Source organism: Lemur catta, chromosome 6, assembly GCF_020740605.2.
Source record: "Lemur catta isolate mLemCat1 chromosome 6, mLemCat1.pri, whole genome shotgun sequence".
In the NCBI taxonomy this organism is placed as follows: domain Eukaryota; kingdom Metazoa; phylum Chordata; class Mammalia; order Primates; family Lemuridae; genus Lemur; species Lemur catta.
This window is the reverse complement of record NC_059133.1, coordinates 77,506,963-77,527,541: the sequence shown is the minus strand read 5'-3', so window position 1 is coordinate 77,527,541 and position 20,579 is coordinate 77,506,963. Positions and strand designations below refer to the sequence as shown.

Here is a 20,579-nt window from a genome sequence, read left to right as displayed (position 1 = left end):
CCGAGTTTCTGGACTTTATTTGAGCTCTGATTCTATATTTATGTAATTTACCAAGAAATAAACAGTATCTGAACATATTCTGATAGTTTATCATGAAGTAAATACTATCTAAACAAATTATTTCAGTTTTCAAATAATATAAATTAAGACAGTAGTTTCAATTCATATACTTACATTAAGAAAGAGGTTTAAAGTGACCCCAACACAGGACAATATTACTTTGAAAATTGTAATACCTCTGATTTGTGGAGAAATGAGCTAAGTCATTTGAATGGTGGTATAGTTTACCAACATGGTGGAGATTATTTATCATTGTTTTAGTTTCTGTTTAATATATTAGGTACTCAAAAGCTTGCCAGAAAAAGCCAAATGCCCTGTCTTCAAAAAGTCCAACATTTAGTCATTGTGGCCTACATCTATTTGTGATTAAAGCAAGGTAACTAAATTATTATGGCTAAAAGTGATTTTAAATCAGAATAATTTTCAACCTAATAATCCATAATGTGAAAAATGGCACTGTGAAAGTGGCAGAACAGATTTTAAACCTGCAATATTTAAATGAGGCAAGAATACATAAGTCAATTCTTGTCATCTGTTAAGAAAAATATAAGTAAAAGCAAAAAAAAATTGAAGAAAAAATATCCTCTTTGTATTTTAAAATCTATCCAACTGAACAGTAACTATAAAAAGAAAATCTGGCTGGGTGTGGTAGCTCACAGCTGTAATTCTAGAGACTCAGGACTGAGGCTGAGGCAGGAGGATCACTTTGACCCAGATGTTGGAGGCTGCAGTGAGCTATGACTGCACCATTGCACTTCAGCCTGGTCAACAGAGTGGGACCATCTCTTTATCAAAAACATAAAAAATAAGTAAAAAATAAAATAAAAATTTAAAAAAGCCTGTTAACCAAATAATGCTTCCAAACCTAGACATTAGAGGGAGTCTTAGGAACGAATACTCAACAAATTAAGTTGTATAAATCAAGCCCACTTGAATAACAATGAAAATTGAGTTTTTACTCCTTGTAAAATCACCTCTGTTGCATATTATCAATTGTATAAATATTATAATATGTATGAGTAAATTCACTGTTATATTATCTTGAAAATAATCTAAAAATATAACACTGATGTGATTTCTCCTTTACTGTATTACTAAAGTTTTCAACATTTCAAAATAACAAAATTAATTAGAGCATTTTCTTCCAAAGAAAAAAATTTTCTTTCGAATAAATTAGTTACATTTAACTAATTTTCACAATATATCTATAATTCAGAAAAGCATGACCAACATTTTAAGAGAAGTAAACAAAGAATGAGAATAAGAGGCTTGCCTGCACTTAAACAAACGGTAGGATAAAAAACCAGTAGTACTGGTTTGAATGCTAGTGAATAAATGTCCCCAACAAAGTTCCCAAACTGTACTCCTTAATGTTTTCCACTTTCTGATATCATCAATGATAGAATACAAACATATGCTTGTGTCTCTCCCAAAGGAGAAAGGAAAAATTCTAAGAGAGAATTTATCAGCAATACAATCAAAGCTTAATTGTGTGTGTGTGTGTTTGTGTGTGTGTGTGTATCCATTCATGCTAACCTTCTTAACACATACAAAGGGAAAAACTTCCAATGATATAATAAAGATTATTCTGCAGCTCGCCAACACTTGACAATTTGGAGTCATAAACCCTTAAAATGTGACAATCTTAAAAGAGGACCTACTCTAACTCCTCTACCCGTCATGAATTCCCTTTGATCACACATCCTTACATAGTCCACATTCCATTTCAACTACTTTCATAATGAAGAAAAATGCCAATGATACTGAAATAGTGAGAAATGAAAAACCACGATATGGATAGAGAGAAGACAGATTCTATGGTGAAAACAATATACAAGTATTTAAGAGACAAGAAAGAATTTGGTAACATTACCCTCTTCTAAGATTTTGACAAACACTTTAGGCTCATGTTGCATTGAACTCCCCCTCTACATAATCTGATTAAAATTAAATCATTTCAATGATTAGGGAAATACCACAATTAACCTAACACAGAGCAGTGAATTCCTTTTTCTCATATGGGAACTAATCATTCTCATACACACACATAGATAAAAGTTACTTTTATTATTTTGTTTAGTAATAATAACTTTTATTATTTTGTTTAAACCTAACGTTTTTCAGGACTAAGAAAAATTCATTTTTATTTATTATTGTCAAATTTTTTAAAAAGTATTTTTATTTAACTTTAAATTTTAAAATATTACCAAGTATACTTCTTCTTTATATAAATGCTATCCACATCTGCTGAAAAAATAAGGATTCATCATGTCAAAAAATTATTTGACATTCACACTACAGTCACTGTGAAAAAACAGTTTACACAAATTAAAAATTTTAGAATAGGATATGCTTACATCTTTGTTTTAAATATAATTTAAAGCATAAAACTTTTTTATTTTACTCTAAATAGTACTATTTTAAACGTCATCTAATAGAAAATAGGAGAGGAAAATAAAAAATTGAAACCACCACATCTGGTTATGGTACTGTTATTAACAAAGTTCAACTTTTCAAACTGCATTGTAATGTTACATTTTATCAGAACTTCCAAACTGAAATATTGCTTTACCTAATGATACTCAAAAAATATTAAGAGTTTATAAATCTCAGTAAGAATTAATGCCTTATTTCTTCTGAGTTTAGTAGATTAGTATACCACATAGTATCTTTGGGAGATACTTAAAATTCATATAATAAAGAATACCAACTTTTAGTTTAATAATTACAATAAGTGACATCCTAGTAGTTTTTGAAAACTAAATTTATTTCACATTCTCACAAAACGTTGTATGTTATAAACTATGCCATCAACAACTTAAGCTTTGGCATGAATTGTATGACACCTATTTAAAGAAGTATTTTCTTAGCAAGACAGAATATGGGTTAGTTTAGAAATGAAAATGAGAGATTCCACTCAACAAATCTTTGGGCAGTTACTATGTGTCAGGAACTTCATGAGGCAATGGACATGCAAAGATTAAAAATACATGATTCTGGCTAAGATTCTACTGTCTAATACAGGAATGAAACACAAAAGAGGTTATTTCAATATAATGTGGGAAGTGTAAATAGTTAAGGAGGGTAAATTGGGAATACACAGGAAGTAGACTATGCCCAGTCTCAGGGTTTAGAAAGAGTCTTAGAGAATAGGAGATTGCGGATTCACGAAAGAGTATAAGCTAATTAGTAAGATTAGGTATAAGAATACTGGCATTCCAAACAAGAACCAAGACTCAAGGGAAAGTAGGAAATGATATGGTGTTTGTTTATATAAGGACAAAGCAAGATGATGGAGTTTTTAGGTAAAGGTCAAAAAAGGGCTGGAGAGGTGGGAAGGTGGTAAGGACCATGTATGACATGCCATGGAACTTGAGATTTTATTCTATAGTTAAGTTAGTGACTAGATTTAAAGACAAGAGAATGACATTTCCCTTAAGTATATCTCTGGTTGTACAATGACTGATGGCAGCAACAGGTAAATCAAATAGGAGGTTGTACATAGTCCCAGCAAGAAATGACAGAGGGCTGAACTAATGATGTGATAAAAGACATGGAATATAACTTCATAGAATATGTGGTTGCTTCCACCCCACAAGCTTGTGGGATGAAAAGAAGGAAGCAGGAGTCATCCTAAATTTCCCAGTGCTGTTGATGCCACTGAATAGCAGAACACAGGCAGAATAGTTGTTTGCTTGTGAAATGTCCCAAAGGTAAATATATTGTAAGAGTGGCTGTCTCCCACCTTCTAGAACACTCAATCTTATTACTCTATACCATTTCTTTTATGTTTCCCTAAGAAAAATCAAAAGCTGCTGATTATCTCAAAACTTGAGTGTGATTTCCCTTAAAAATAAAGGTATCAGTTCCCAAATGCTTAGTTTACATAACAATAATTAAATCATTAGACCTTATGCTAAATGTAGATAGATTAGTTTACTATAGTCATCAAAATGGTCTCAATTATAATTAATACCTTTTAGATTAAAAATAAATGTATTAATTATGGAAACAGACTATAAGTTTCTTATCTTTTAATTCTTCAAATTAGAATACCACACCTAAGTAGCTCCACAGTGGTTGCTACTTTGTCACCTTTGAAGACATCCGCTTTCTTCCAAAATTAATATGCTGAACTTACCAGATTACATTATAATGCATTTTTTAATTTTCACACAGCCAGGAGTCTTTTCTTCTTTGTTGATTTTTCTCAATCTGTATTGTCGAATCTCTCTCACCAATGTATAAAAAGCATCCTCCACTCTCTGCATTGTAAAACACAACTTCTTTAAAGTCTGTTTCATTGGTAAGAGTAATTTATTGGGACAGCCATGTGCAAGAAATTTGAAATTATGAGCTTTACTTAAGAATTTTTTTTTAAAACAGACATCAGACTGTTTGACTAAAATTGAGGATGCAGTTTTAAAATATGGGCTAGAATCCTGGTTTGTTCTTGAAAGTGAGTTTTGTTTTCTAATGGAATTAGAATTTTAAAAATTTTAATTAGGAATCAAGAACAATTATAAAAAACTCAAATACATGTATTAGTACCTGTTTATCAATTTAATGCAATTATTTTAGTTTGCTAGTCTTGGAATTAAAACCTAAACTGAAGTTAGGTTTAAGTTATTTCTTTGACTTAGGGAAATAGGTAATTTATGTATCACTGTCTCCCATCAGTACTACTTATGTACTACTGATTCCAAAGGGAAGAAAAATGGTACAATAGGGATGTAAAAACCTTCGCTAAAACACAAAAAGCATCTCAAAATAAAGGTGAACGAAGAGACTGTAATCTTGACTTTTATTTTCAATTATAACATTTTTCAGTCTATTTTCAGTGTCCACAAGTGGAGCCTCAACTGGAACTTTTGTGAATGGATAAATATATTATTTAAATTAAAATGTTAAATGATGGCTATTTGCCATAATGTAAAACATTATAAACTGTTTAAAATACACATGCAAAATAGGAACATTTTGTATCCTTACTGTAAGTCTTAAAAATAATTTTCAGAACAGTGTACAATCCATACTGGCTTTGTACCTTCTATTCTTAAATTCTGCAAAGGGGTTTTTCCTGCTGAAGGCTGTGATAAGAAAGCTATGACAAGCACAATCACACATGGCCACATGGAGAAAAAGTTTTTAATCCTTTCTAATCCAGAAACTTAGGCAGTAGCCAACGGGTATAAAGTGCTCAGTTAACTGTACTGCTAGTTTGCCTAGAAAAACATATACCAAAGCAGACACTTATATCTAAAAAAGAAATACACAGAAATTAATCTACATGTAGTGCAAATTAATTTAAAAGATGTAATATTTGTGCTCATTCTTCTAAAACAAAGATTTAAGTGCTTAGGAAAGCTGGTATATTTTACTGCACATTAATTTTAAGCTTATTCTGTTCTCTTTAATTTTAAGAATGAATTACTGGCCGGGCGCGGTGGCTCATGCCTGTAATCCTGGCACTCTGGGAGGCCGAGGCGGGTGGATCGCTCGAGGTCAGGAGTTCGAGACCAGCCTGAGCAAGAGCGAGACCCCGTCTCTACTAAAAATAGAAATTATCTGGCCAACTAAAAATCTATATAGAAAAAATTAGCCGGGCATAGTGGCGCATGCCTGTAGTCCCAGCTACTCGGGAGGCTGAGGCAGTAGGATCGCTTAAGCCAAGGAGTCTGAGGTTGCTGTGAGCTGGGCTGATGCCACGGGACTCATTCTAGCCTGGGCAACAAAGCGAGACTCTGTCTCAAAAAAAAAAAAAAAAAAAAAAGAATGAATTACTTAATTTGGAGACTGGCATATTTGAGCTTTCTGGGATTGGTAACATCAATATTTCTATTGAACCCAATGTGACAAAATGGACCTAGCACCTAAAAAGCTAATAGATATGTAAGTATGATTTGTAGTTTTAAATTCAATCAGGCACAGAGAATTAGCCACTAAGTATTAACTGAAGTAAGCCAATGGCTAGGCTATGGCTTAATTTTTGCATGCAATAGTCATGTGTATATCTGTTGCCTACAATAGTTAAGAAAAAGACACTTCAATTTTTTAGGACATATTAATTTTTACAAATCTTAGGAGTACATTAAGAACTGCTTCAGTAGAGTTCGCTAATTTACTTTTAAAGTAAAATTTTAACTTAAAATTCATAAAATTAAGTTTCAGTTAAAAAGCAGGCATTGTGTAATGTGATTACATATTAAAATGCATATCTCATGTTATTAACATATACCATCCAGTGATATATTTCAACTAATAAGAAAAATCATTACAGCTCAAGAAATTATTTACCTTATTTTTAATGGAATCAATTTAGTCAACTAGCTAGCTGAGCTAAATAGGAATAAAAATTTCCAACTACTTTTTGAAATCATTAAATATGTTGGCACTTTAAATTACATCCCCATTTGTATATAAAAGTTTTTAATAGTTTATATTTTATCATTAATCCTTAAGAGGACAGGGTTATTTTTACTCACTTATCCTTGAAAAAAATTATATATTAGAACTTTTTATTACTAAGTAATATAATTTAAGGCATGAAAATAACTCTTTCATAAAGCATGTAAAATGTAAAACCTGAGCTCTGTCATTTACTATATTTTCATAAATGATTCTTTCAATTTGAAAATCAATGCAAGAAATTTAAGAAACATATATATATCTACATACACAAACCAGGTAAAAGCTCATATTTTCTTAAATTTTTTAAGAATGTAAACTTTTATTCATGTTTGAAAAAAAGTTATAAGGTCAATGTAGAAGCACGAAAACATGCTACAAGAGGGGAAAAAAACCGCATTGGTTCACAAATTTTGATTGTAATTTATTTCTAAAATCAATTTGAATGTGTCCATTTTTTCATTATGGGCATCCCCATCACCAATATCAGGATACATGATTTTTGTTTCCAGCAATGCAGAGAGAATTGGAAGCCAGTAATTAAGAAGAAGAGATTACTACCCACCACCAAGAATTCAGTGTTAAGACCTCACTGGTTCAGACACTGAAAACTAGTTATTCCAGAGTGATTTTTTCTATTTCTTATTTTTACTAATATGAAATTTAAATTTGATTTTAAAGAATCTGTTATTTACCATATTTTTTCAGACTTAAATTAGATACTTCTTGATAATATACTTTAAAGTCATACTGACATCAAGAGAAAATGAAAACATCGTTATTTATCCTTGTGTGCACCTTAAACCGCTGGCACTAGCTCTTATTTTAGAAAACTGCATACAGTATACACCTATGAAACAGAACACTGGTTTCATATTCTAAAATTTATAGATAATTTTTTAAGATGAACTATAGCCAAAACAGATATTTAATACCTACTGTGGCTAGTTGCTAAGCTGTTAACTGGCATTCAATGATTTATTCTGGAGAATACGGCTTGTTGCCACATACACTCTTTTCCAAATATCACTTATAAAATTCTTAAGAACAAATGAAAATCTTGATGTAGGAACACAAGTGTACACATTAAAATATGTAAATTTTTTTAAATCAAGAGATTTGACAATATTTTCACCTCGGCTATCACCTGAAAACATACTGTGAGACTATGGGACAGAGTACTCCATACTGAGGAAGAACTGTTAACCAAAAGTATTTTATATCCTGATACCTATGTTTTCACTAAGAGATTTTGTTTTAAAAAAGTATTTGTTCCTGTTCAATCTGTAAAAATTTCTGCAAAACTCTGTCAAGGAAATAACACATGAAATATATTAATTATACACAGATGCAAGAATACTGGCCTTCTTGGGGGAAGCAAATGAAAGAACAAGATATATTCCAAAAACCAACTTTGCATCCCTGACTTTCTCAAGAAACCTTGCCAAACTATATAGCCCACCTCAGGTACTGCTGAAATATAGCAAAACCACTACTGGGAAGCTACCATGGTGCATAGCAGGTGCTTAGTAATTGTTTTGTCAATTTTTAACTCATAAAAGGCTAAAGTTCAAAATATTGATCTGATGTACACACACAACTATTATTAAACAGAGAGATATGGCACATAAGGAGGTTTTTTGTTTGTTTTGCTTTGTTAAAATAATTTCCTGAGAAGCTTTCGTTAATGGAGTTCTTCTAACAATTAATTTTAAGTATCTAGAAATTAAAAACAAAACCAGGAAATTATCACTCAACATTTTTAAGTTCATAAAACTAATTTTTATATTATGTTCAAATTGAGACCTCCAGAAAGCAAAAGAGTTGAATAAGGAGTAGAGGATACTCTGAAAATTCTGCTTCTGTCATCCACTTTACTGAACCCTCCCCACTTTTGACGTTAGCAGACTAGAAAATATACAGCTGATTCCAATGGTGTCAATCTTTCGGTTTCATCAGCCTTTGCCATCACTGCCATGCACTGTCCAAAGGGACCAGAAAAATCTGTCAATTACCAAACTGCCCAGATAAATGTGAACTAGATAGCAGTCCTTACACACTGGGAACACAGGGACCACAAACAATGTACTAGCAGAAAATAACTCTTTTTGCCTTTCAGATATGGACTAAGCTGATTATAAAAAATACATAATGCATTATATTGTAGTCAATGCTTTTTTAAATTACAAAGTAATTAGGTTAGTAAAAATATATATTCTGCAATCCTTAGCTTTAAAAGTACTAGGGTAAAGTTTCTATTTCCCTTTCACAAAATACTTAAGTTTTACTTTACAATTACTAAGGTTTGAGTTGAAAGTCTGATCTAAGTGCCAGTGTCTAATCAAACACTAAAGTTACCCAGAGAATCAGTGAATCAGCACACTACAACCCACAGGGCAAATGAAGCCACAGACTATTTTCGTACTATGCACAAGCTAACAATGGTTTTTGAGTTTTTAAAAGGTTATAATAATAATAAAAAAGAAATATGCAACAGATACCACTCGTGGCCCTCAATGCCTAAAATATTTACCATCTGGCCCTTTACAGAAAAAGTCTGCCAACCCCTGATTTATATCTACAAGAACTTCTAAATGAATGTTCTGTTTCTATAACTTGAATAACATTCTTTCTGATGTTTGTATTTTAGGCTTATGATCAAGATCAAAAATTACAGTACAAAACAAGTTGCTGGGGCTGGGCGTGGTGGCTCACAACTGTAATCCTAGCACTCTGGGAGACTGAAGTGGGTGGATCGTTTGAGCTCAGGAGTTCAAGACCAACTTGAGCAAGAGCGAGACCCCATCTCTACTAAAAAAAAAAAAAAAAAAAAAAGAAAGAAATTAGCTGAACAACTAAAAATATATAGAAAAAATTAGCTGGGCATGGTGGTGCATGCCTGTAGTCCAGCTACTCAGGAGGCTGAGGCAGTAGGATTGCTTGAGCCCAGGAGTTTGAGGTTACTGTGAGCTAGGCTGACGCCATGGCACTCTAGTCTGGGCAACACAGTGAGACTCAAACGAGTTGCTGATAAAATAAGAATACAAATTAATTTTGCTTAAATAAGACATAAACCAAACAGATGACTAACAAAATACTCTGTGGAAAGTAGGGCTTCATAAACTGGAGATGTAAAGTTTATTAAAATTTACATATTTACTTTATAATTTCTACAGTTACTTGAACTAGCTCTTTCAAGTCTTCCAAAAGCATGTAATATTAATTTCAACAGAGGAAGATGAATAAACTCTTCAAAGGCAAATTAATTTCTAAGCAAATCAAGTCCACTTAATAATAAAAAGAAATCAAAGAACAGAAATTAAATATGTACGTTATAGCTTAGCAACACAGATTATATAAAAACACCAATATGACAGGATATAAGAAAGGCTAAGTGCTAGGGTAAGATGTACAAGTATTCTTTTATATTATATTCCTCTATATTTTAATTAGAAGGTCCACATAAATGTCTACAAAGCAAATGTAAGTAAATCTACTTACATATCATACATCTTCAAAAAATCAAACAAAACAAAAAAACCCAAGGTCACAAAACAGTATAAAACCTAAAAATCTATTTTAAAAGGAACTGCCATGTAGTTTTCTGATCAAATATGAATGCTGTGTTATATTTAAGCATTAATGTCAAACAGCAAGAATAAATCAGTACTTCAGAAGTAATAATCATACAACAAAAAATGGAGACACAGCTCATCTAGATTTATCAATGAGATGTAGACAGGAGTGCTGCGGGATTAACAGGACAACTCCTTTTACTGTTCTTTACTGCCTTTCTACTTAAAGTGCGATGGACCCTACACGAAAACCAGCATCACCTGGGAACTTGTTAGAAACGCAGAATCACAGGTCCCAACCTAAATTAATTAATGAATTAATTCTAATCTGAATTAGAATCTGGATTTTAATAAACCCAGTTGGTATGTATGCATATGAAAGTACAAGAAGCACTTCTCTACTGCAACTCTTTACAACATTAGGCAAAGTATCTTCAGTATATTCTTTGTGAAATGTAAACTAAAATGTTCCCCAGTCTAAAAAGCATCTTTTAAAAGTTGTAAATAGGCCAGGCACGGTGGCTCACGCCTGTAATCCTAGCACTCTGGGAGGCCGAGGCGGGTGGATCGCTCAAGGTCAGGAGTTCGAGACCAGCCTGAGCAAGAGCGAGACCCCGTCTCTACTAAAAATAGGTATCTGGCCAACTAAAAATATATATATATATCTATATAAAAAAATTAGCTGGGCATGGTGGCACATGCCTGTAGTCCCAGCTACTCGGGAGGCTGAGGCAGTAGGATCACTTGAGCCCAGGAGTTTGAGGTTGCTGTGAACTAGGCTGACGCCACGGCACTCACTCTAGCCAGGGCAACAGAGTGAGACTGTCTCAAAAAAAAAAAAAAAAGTTGTAAATAATGCAAGTATAATAAAATGATAATGATAGAATCTAGGTAGTAGGTTTGCATGTTTTCAATGAAATTCTTTCAATTTTATATTTGAAAGTATTTCATAAGAAAATGTTGGAAGAAAAAGTTATAAATATTAGAATCATGTTTTCTGAGTGCCTAAAGAAAATCAAGGAGACTGGTAAGAAAAGACTAGTAAAAAGGAGACAAAAACCAAGCCTCTTCCTAGTCTTTGAAACCTGGGAATGTATTTAAATGAAATCTTAATTCCTCTAAAGTGAAGTGAAGTACATCAAGTCTTTCTTTAACCTATAAATCAGGTTTTCATAAAACTGCCAGAGAAGAGATATTTGCATGATGGTCAAACTACAGAAATTCGATCTTTAATCCCAAAACAAAGGCTTGTAAATAAAATAGAATTCACTGTTTCTTTACTATGTACCAAAACTGTAGAACTAGGAAGAGGTACATAGTATCTCCCAGTAGGGAAATAAGACATATATACTAGCTGAATAAAAATTTATGTTTAAATTTTCACCTTTACAAACTTTAATAAAACTTCCAGAATGCCCATTTTTATAAGTTTAACAATGTAACGAGTTGTTCATCATATCTTTTTTTTTAACTACGAGCATTACAGAAGTTAAATTCTACAAAATCAATTTTCTGGGCTCACGGGTACACGTAACCAGCAAAAGCCCTAACAAATTTATGGAACATAAATTGATCAATTTCTTAGTACAGTCATGTGCCATGGAACATTTCAGTAAATAACAGACTGCATATATGACAATGGTCCCATAAGATTATAATGGAGCTGAAAAATTCCTATGGCCTAACAATGTTGTAGCCATTGCAACACAGAGCAACGCATTACATGTTTGTGCCGATGCTGGCGTAAACAAACCTGTGCTGCCAAGTTGTACAAAACTATAGGACATACAATTATGTACAGTATATAATACTTAATAATAAATAACTATAGTACTGGTCTGTGTATTACCTATACTATATTTTCAATCATTAGAATGTATTCCTTCTACTTATTTTAAAAAAAGTTAACTGTTAAACAGCTTCAGGCAGGTTGTTCAGGAGGTATTCCGAAGAAGGCGTTGTTATCATAGGAGATGACAGCTCCGTGCGTGTTACAGCCCCTGAAGACCTTCCAGTGGGACAAAATGTGGAGGTGGAAGACAGGGATCCCGAAGATCCTGACCCTGTGTAGGCCTACGCTAATGTATGTGCATGTCTTAATTTTTAACAACAAAGCTTAAAAACTAAAAAAATAAAAATTCTAAAAATAGAAAAAAGCTTATAGAATAAGGATACAAAAAAAATATTTTTGTATAGCTGTACAATGTGTTTGTGTGTTAATCTAAGTATTACAAAAGAGTCAAAAAATTAGAAAAATCAAAAAGTTTATAAAGAAAGTTACAGTAAGCTAAGGTTAATTTATTGAAGAAAAAATTTTTTTTATAAATTTAGTATATAGTGTTTACATAGTCTACAGTAGCGTACAGTAATGCCCTAAACTTTCACATTTACTCACCACTCCACTCACTGACTCACCCAGAGCAACTTCCAGTCCTGTAAGCTCTATTCATGGGAAGTATACAGGTATACCACTTTTCAAATCTTTTATACCACACTTTTATTATACCTTTTCTACATTTAGATATGTTTAGATATGCAAATACTTACCATTGTGTTACAATTGCCTACAGTATTTAGTACCATAACATACTGTACAGGTTTGTAGCCTAAGAGCAAGAGGGTATACCATATAGCCTAGGTGTGTAATAGGCTATACCATCTAGGTTTGTGTGAAGTATATAAGACAATATTACCTCACGCATTTCTCAGAATGTATCGCCATTGTTAAGCAATGCATGACTGTATATGAAAATTGTATTCCTTCTTATCTTTATATAATCCTTTTTAGGATTTTTTTTATGCATCTTAAACTTGCTTCATACAAACAAGTTAAATGATATCAACAGAATTATTTTATTTTTGCCTAGAGAAAAAGTTATTTTTAAAATGAAGATTATTTTTGAAATAACATTCAGGTTCCATCTGGCATTAATTTTTGTCAGAACAGCACAATAAATGAATAACTGAGAATTTCTATTTATTTTCTAAGTATTCTCTTGCTCTAATGAAGACTTTCTTCAAAAATAAATGTCCTCAAAAATATTCCAACGAAGTAAAATTCTTCAAATATAACAAAATTCAATCTAGAAACATGATATAGTACTCTTAAAAGCACTTCTAAAATTGGAAACTCAAATTTTGTTCCCCTGTTCTATGTCTTTATGTATATAACATGAAAAAATTCCCACATCTCTTGAATTCTAAATGTAAGATGTGCTCAGAGTTGAAGAGGAATTTTCGATGTGGAAAGAAACAAAAGCCAAAAGTATTATCACGGACACTCGATTAAGAAGCACTGCCCTCTCTCAAGAGAACAGAACATTTACCAAATAAACATTGTTTTATTTCCTATTTTAGCATAATGGAGAGAAAAACATAAATCACATTAAGTGATATAAAAACATTTATGTTATCTCGCATGTATATTTATCAATGTCCTTGCCCTCCTACTGCTTAAGTGATATTAGAATATATATTGTAAATTATGAATATGATTATTGAATATATATTGTAAATTATGAGTAATGATTAAAATCACTTGATACATTTTGCAGAAAACAGATTTTTACTTATTCTATAGTTTTACTTACCTGTCTTGTCTTTGCTGACGTTTCAATAAAAGGAATTCCATAACTTCTTGCTAAGTCCTGAGCCTGTTTTGTGTCTACTGTTCTAGAAGGCAAATCACATTTATTTCCTACTAGGACCATAGGTACATCTTCAGAGTCTTTGACTCTTTTAATTTGTTCTCTGAGGAAGAAAAAAAAAATTACAGCAGAGACATGAGTAACATACATATCTTTCAAAAACTGTTCACAACTTTTGTTTTATAAAATTTGGCTAAAAGACAATGTAATTCCTAATTTCCATCATATCAAATTTTTCTCAGCTTCTCCTTCTAGTTATTTTTTTCTCCACTGTAAACAGAGACCATATGTATTTCTTAAAAGATCAAACACCTACAAGTATGGTAAAACTACAATCTAATAGGTTCATGCACAGGTAAATCATAATGATAAAACAGAAAATACTGAAAAATTCTAGACCAAAAATGCTATGCCTAATTTTAAAAATTATATTACTAATCTTAGAAACATATGTTATATATGTGGTTAAATATATACATATATAAAATAAAAAATATTTTTACAAAAACCTGAATTATGGCATTAACATAACTTTCATAGTACTTTCTCAAAAAAAGAGAGTGACAAGTAGAAAGATTTTGATTTGTAGGTGGACAACACTGAAGTCACTGTACTGTCACATCCCTTCTACATGCTAATTTTCGATGAGATGTGCATAAACTCTAAATTGGAGCAAAATTATATTCTCTCAAAATTGTAGGTGAGTTTCAAAGATGTAACGTGGGAAAAATGAGCAGAGTAGACAACAGAGTCAGAACCACTTCAAATTCCCAGTTCCTCTACTGATTAGATGGGTTAACATGGATAAGTTAACAAATTTCACATATTTACTACTCAATAAAAATACTACCACTACCACTCACCCAAATTTCTTTTTCTCTATTATTAGACTATAGAGTAAGCATGCTATAATAAATGTTCTTTAAATAAAATGTTAAACCTCTTAACTAGGTAGGCTAACTCACTGTTACATGACATAGCTAGTGAGTGGAATATTTAATATACAGTTTTATGAAAACTGCAAACTCTTAAATAGAATATAAACATATTTAATACAATGATTAGTCAGTTTTATGCAGATTTGTCAGATTTAAAAAAAAATCTCTAACTGCTCTAATTCTTCAATCATTTACTTCAGAGTTGTTTATCCAGTCCAAGAAATCCTCTAGTAAACTATATGTGATTATTCTTAAGACTATTTAAGTGATACCATCTCAAATTACCTTTGCATATTTTTGTTTACAGCTCTCATTTTTATGATGTACCTAAGAAGTTTACAGTCTTGCTTCTCTAGTGTAGTGTGGTTAAGAGTACAGAAGGTTTTGGAGTCAAACGGGTCTAGGTTTCAATCCCAGTACCACCACTATCTATCCAATCTGGAACAAGTTACTCCACTGCTCTAATCCCCATGAATTTCATTTCTAAAACGTGGATATTACCTACCTCACAAAACTTATTTTAAAATTGAAATTAGATAATATATGCATGGCGGTTAGCAAAGACTCAATAAACGAAAACTATAATTACTCCTCAATGTCAATTTATTATACTCAGCTTAAACCCACCTATAATGGTGAATATCTTCAAATGATTTAGTATTATTTATGGCAAATACACAAAGAAAGCCCTCCCCAGTCCTCATGTACTGGTCCCTCATTGCACTGTACTCCTCTTGACCTGCTGTGTCGAGAATATCCAAGAGACAAGTTTCTCCATCAATTACTACTTGCTTCCTGTAGGAATCCTGAGAAGGGAGAAACATAGTCTGGATTATTACAGTGTACCTTTTACTTTTAAAAAGGTGTTACAAGCAACTCAACAACAAAAAGAAAACCCAATTGAAAAATGGGCAAAGGGCTTGAAGACACATTTCTCCAAAGATGGAAAAATGGCCAATAAGCACACAAAAAGATGCTCAACATCATCATCAGTCATTAGGGAAATGAAAATCAAAATCATGAGGTATCACCTCACACCCATTATGATGGCCACTCTTAAAAATCAAAACAAACCCCTCCCAATCCCCCCCCCAAAACAGAAAATAAGTGTTGGTGAGGATGTGGAGAAAGTGGAATACTGCATATTGCAGATGGGTATGTAAAATGGCACTGCCACTATAAAACAGTTTGGCAGCTCCTCAAAAGTTAAACATAGAATTACTATATGATTCAGCAATTCCATTCCTAGGTATATAACCAAAAGTATTGAAAACAGAGACTCTAGCAGATACTTGCACACCAATGTTCATAGCAGCACTATTTACAACAGCCAAAATGTAGAAACAGCTAAGTGTCCATTAACAAATGAATGCATAAACAAAATGTAGTATATACATACAATGGAATATTATTCACCATAAAAAAGGAATAAAATTCTGATACAGGTTGAAAATCTCTACTCTGAAAATCTAAAATCCAAAATGCTCCAAAATCTGAAACTATTTGAACACCACGATGCTCAAAGGAAATGCTCATTGGAGCATTTCTGATTTCAGATTTTTGGATTAGGGATTCTGAGCCGGTTGAGTATTGGTAAATATTCTAAAATTTGAAATCCAAAACACTTCTGTTCCCAAGCATTTGGATAAGGGATACTCAACCTGTACGTGATACAACATGGGGGAACCTTGAAAACATTGTACTAAACGAAATAAACCAGACACAAAAGAACAAATATTACATGATTTCAGTTATATGAGATACCTAGAATACACAAATTCACAGAGAAAAAAAGTAGAAGAGAAGTTACCAAGGGCAGGGGGAGGGAGGACTGGGGAGTTATTGTTTAATAGGTACAGAGTTTCAGTTTGAGATGATCAAAAAAGTCCTGAAAATAGTACTCATGGTTACATAAAATTATGATGGTTGCACATTATGAATGTACTAATGACACTGAATTGTACATTTAAAAATAACTATAATGGTAAATTTTACGTAAATTTTATCACAAAAAAGATTTTTAAAAGGTGTTATACAGAGATATTCAATAATGCAAGTGTACATATTAGTAACAAAAAGTTAACTATAAAGGAAAATAATTACAAAAACGAGACAGCTCTACCAACTCTATTATTCAAGATGATTCAGGTGACAAGAAAACCTAATCAAATTAAAAATAATTGTCATGCATCTATTTTATTTACAGTCAAAGGAATACATAAGAAAATGGTCAATACTCAAGATTCTAATATCCTCATCCACTTACAGAAAAAACCCATGAACAATGTCTAACAGACAGATGGATACCATAATTCTAAAGAGCAAAACTGTTTCATATGCAAATTCTAAGCTTTTGTACCCCCATGAAGAGCTGAAATAAAAAAAAAAAGAGAGAGAGAGACAAAGATCTTAAAGAGTAAAGGAAGGGGATAGGTAACTTCAACAGAATCTTGAAATGAAAATCTGATTTTCCTCTGACTTTTGAGTAATACTTATACCTAAGATCTTACGCACTCTGCCAAAACAGGCTTCAAAAAATAAGGAAAGGCTGGGCACGGTGGCTCAGGCCAGTAATCCTAGCACTCTGGGAGGCCGAGGCTGGAGGATCGCTTGAGCTCAGGAGTTCGAGACCAGCCTGAGCAAGAGTGAGACCCTGTCTCTACTAAAAATGGAAAGAAATTATATGGACAACTAAAAATATATATAGAAAAAATTAGCCGGGCATGGTGGCGCATGCCTGTAGTCCCAGCTACTCAGGAGGCTGAGGCAGAAGGATCCCTTGAGCCCAAGAGTTTGAAGTTGCTGTGAGCTAGGCTAACACCACGGCACTCTAGCCTAGGCAACAGAGCGAGACTCTGTCTCAAAAAAATAAATAAATAAATAAGGAAAGAGTATGGTACAATGTGAAGCCATGGAATAACAGGCAGGGCTGACAATGGGTATAAAGTATAAACATAAAGACACTATTTCTTATTGTTTCATACTCTAGTACCAAAGTGCCCTCAGTTCATGAATTCCTTTACAGAAACTATCATTTAGAGAGAGAAAATCATCATTAAAAATCACGTTTTCAGTAAAATGTTTCACAAATGTTTATAATATAAGAATAAAAAGATATGTAGTATGATCCCAATAAAATGTGTGTACATATTCATATTAATGTATCTGTATGTGTATTCAAAAAGTAGTGGTGTATACATCAAAATGTTAATAAAGGCTGTCTTGATGGCAATAATTGAAGAGGTACTTATCTCTTATTTATCTTTTTTTGGTACTAGGTGCTATATTAAATGTATTTCTTTCTTTGGCTTTCAATTTTACAGTATGAAAAACTACCATATTAGACTATGATCTCTTATCTTTTAAAGTATATTGTATTTTCCACATTATCTATAAGAAAATTATCTCACAAGTTAGAAGAAAAAAATGATGGATGTTTATTCCTTAAATAAGAAGCTCTTTAATAAATATTTGAACATTTGGTTACAATTTTAGCCTATTCCCTTAACTACCTGCTTGAAAGAACTCTTGTAGATTATAAATTGAAAACCAGTGTTTTTGAAGAATAATGAAAAAGTACTCAATCCATTACCCAGGTGTGGCTGCAGAGCATGTAAAACTGACCACAGATTTCCTTATCTATTGCTGTCATCTCATACCCTTTACTTACCAATAGAGGTCCCCTATCCGTATGCCGAAAATCCAAAATCCTAAAACACTTCTGGTCTCAGGCATTTTGGATTAGGGATACTTAAACCTGTAATGTGGGCTATTAGTAGTTTTTGCATGTATTTCATATTTCTCCGATGAGTACTCCACCAAAGGGACCAAGAAACTGGAAGAGTAGTCCCTATTCACCGATAAATCTCATTCCCATTATCTTTCCCCTTTCAGATAGCAAAAAACATTGACAGCAAAGTTCTGAGCCACATTCAGTTATTGAAAAAAGTAATCCACAACCTACTCATAAACAATATTTCTGATCAGAAATAACAGGTGTAGGTTAAAAATTCAGTATTTTCAAAGTTAACTAGAATCCTTATCCTTAGAAGCAGTCACAGAGCTTTAGAAAAAGGCAGTACAACTTGGTAAAAGCTGAAGAACAAAAAGTGTTAAATGATGAAATATGATCGAAAAAGAACTGATGGGTATGAAGAGAAAGGAAAAAGTAAGCACAACAAAAACGACATACAAATAAAGATTTTGTTCCAACTTGAGATTCGCCATGATAAAAGAAATACCCTCAGTATACGTGGGGTATTGGTTCCAGGACACGCCCCCCCCACCCCATTCCAAAATTCACACTTGAACACACCCTGAAGTGGGCCCTGGGAACCCACCTATAGGAAAAGTTGGCTTTTCATATATAGAGGCCTACATTTGATTGAAAAAAAAAATCCCCATATTAAGCAGACCTGAGCAGTTTAAACCCACGTTGTGCAAGTGGCAACTGTGAGGGTAGAAAAAAATTATTACGCATCAATGAAGACTCTTTCCAAAGATTAGAGTCTAAATAAGGGTTCAGCAAACTCTTGGCCACAGGCCAAATCTTACCCAATATTTTTGTATGGCCCATGAGCTAAGAATAATTTTTCAATTTCTAAATGGTTGTTTAAAACAAAAAGCAAAGACTGTGACAAAGACACAAAGACCCATGTGACCCTTTATAGAAAAGTTTGTCAACTCTTTGTTAGCTGTAAGCTAATAAAATAATTTGACAAATTTGAAGTATTCTCAACACATATTATTTATTCCCTTTATATTAAAAAATCACCACTCTGAGAAAGTATTGGTTGGTTATCAAAGCCCAATCAATTTAAAAACACAGAGATTCTACCATGAAACTAGTTAATTATGGAACAAAGAAAAGGATCAAGACTTAAAATTTTTAATTAGTATTACTTCTAGCCTTTTTAAAAAGTAAACTTTTAGATCAGGTTTACATAGGTTACTAATATCTTTAGGAAACTTGTCACTTAAACTAGCTCATCATATAAAATATTAAATGTTTATATTTCCCTCACAACTAAAGTGCCATTTTTTTCAGCTACTGTAGTAAAAACTGTTCCAAATGAAATGTATTATATCGGCAAAAGCAAACTGTAAATAAAGTTCAAACATTTATGGTGATACAATAAACAGGCACGATCCTTTTGGAAGGTAATTACAGTATTTACCTAGAGCCATACAAATATTCAGTCTTTGGCACAGCAATGCCTCTTATGGTAAATGATGATAAGGAAATATAGTTTATTTTAAAAGATAGTTGCAACAGAGAAGCTTAACATGGCATCCTAAAATGTCTTACAAAGAAAAATTACATAGGCAACTGACTCTAAATTTTGTGTCATTATCTCTCTTCGAAACATACCTCAAATCCAAGCACCTACCACTACCACCATCACTATCCATCCCCCTAGTTCATAAGAACTATTTTGTCTCTATCTGCTGCAAGTGCATCCTAGCAGGTATCCTTGCTGTTAGTCTTATGATATATTTTCCACATAGCAGCATGTGATAGTTTTTAAATGCAGATCATGTCATTCGCTTGCTCCAAGTTCTTCAATAACATCCCTTTAGTCTTAAAAATAAAAATTGAAAGTATTCCTCCTTCCCCAGCACGTCCTACGTTTCCTCCATAACATGTATTATAATTTGTAATTATGTATTTATTTATTTGTGTAACTGTTTATGTCCTCCACTAGGCTTTGAACTCCATGATAGTAGAGCTTGCACCTGTTTTGCTCACTCACCCCATGCTTAACAGTCTTGAACATTACAGGTAATCAGTACTGTCTGCTCAATAAATGAATGAATCTTTTCAAAGTAAATATACACACGCAGTAAAAAATAAATGTAAGTTTTGATTACAATTAAAAGTTAACATAAACACAATTTAACAGACTGTTCAACTGTATAAGCCGTTCTCAAATATTCTAAAGATACTGCAT

At 32.6% G+C, this 20,579-nt stretch overlaps 1 protein-coding gene across 1 annotated transcript in view; it reads right to left on the bottom strand.

Moving 5' to 3' along the window:
* KRAS (KRAS proto-oncogene, GTPase) overlaps positions 1-20,579 on the bottom strand; it is a 45,711-nt gene that overhangs the window by 7,378 nt on the left and 17,754 nt on the right. Inside the window, exons 3-4 of the mRNA XM_045554181.1 lie at positions 15,256-15,434; positions 13,634-13,793 (exon numbers count right to left, since the gene is read on the bottom strand). Of these exons, the coding sequence (XP_045410137.1) occupies positions 13,634-13,793; positions 15,256-15,434 (339 nt within the window). The remainder of the gene's footprint in view (positions 1-13,633; positions 13,794-15,255; positions 15,435-20,579) is intronic.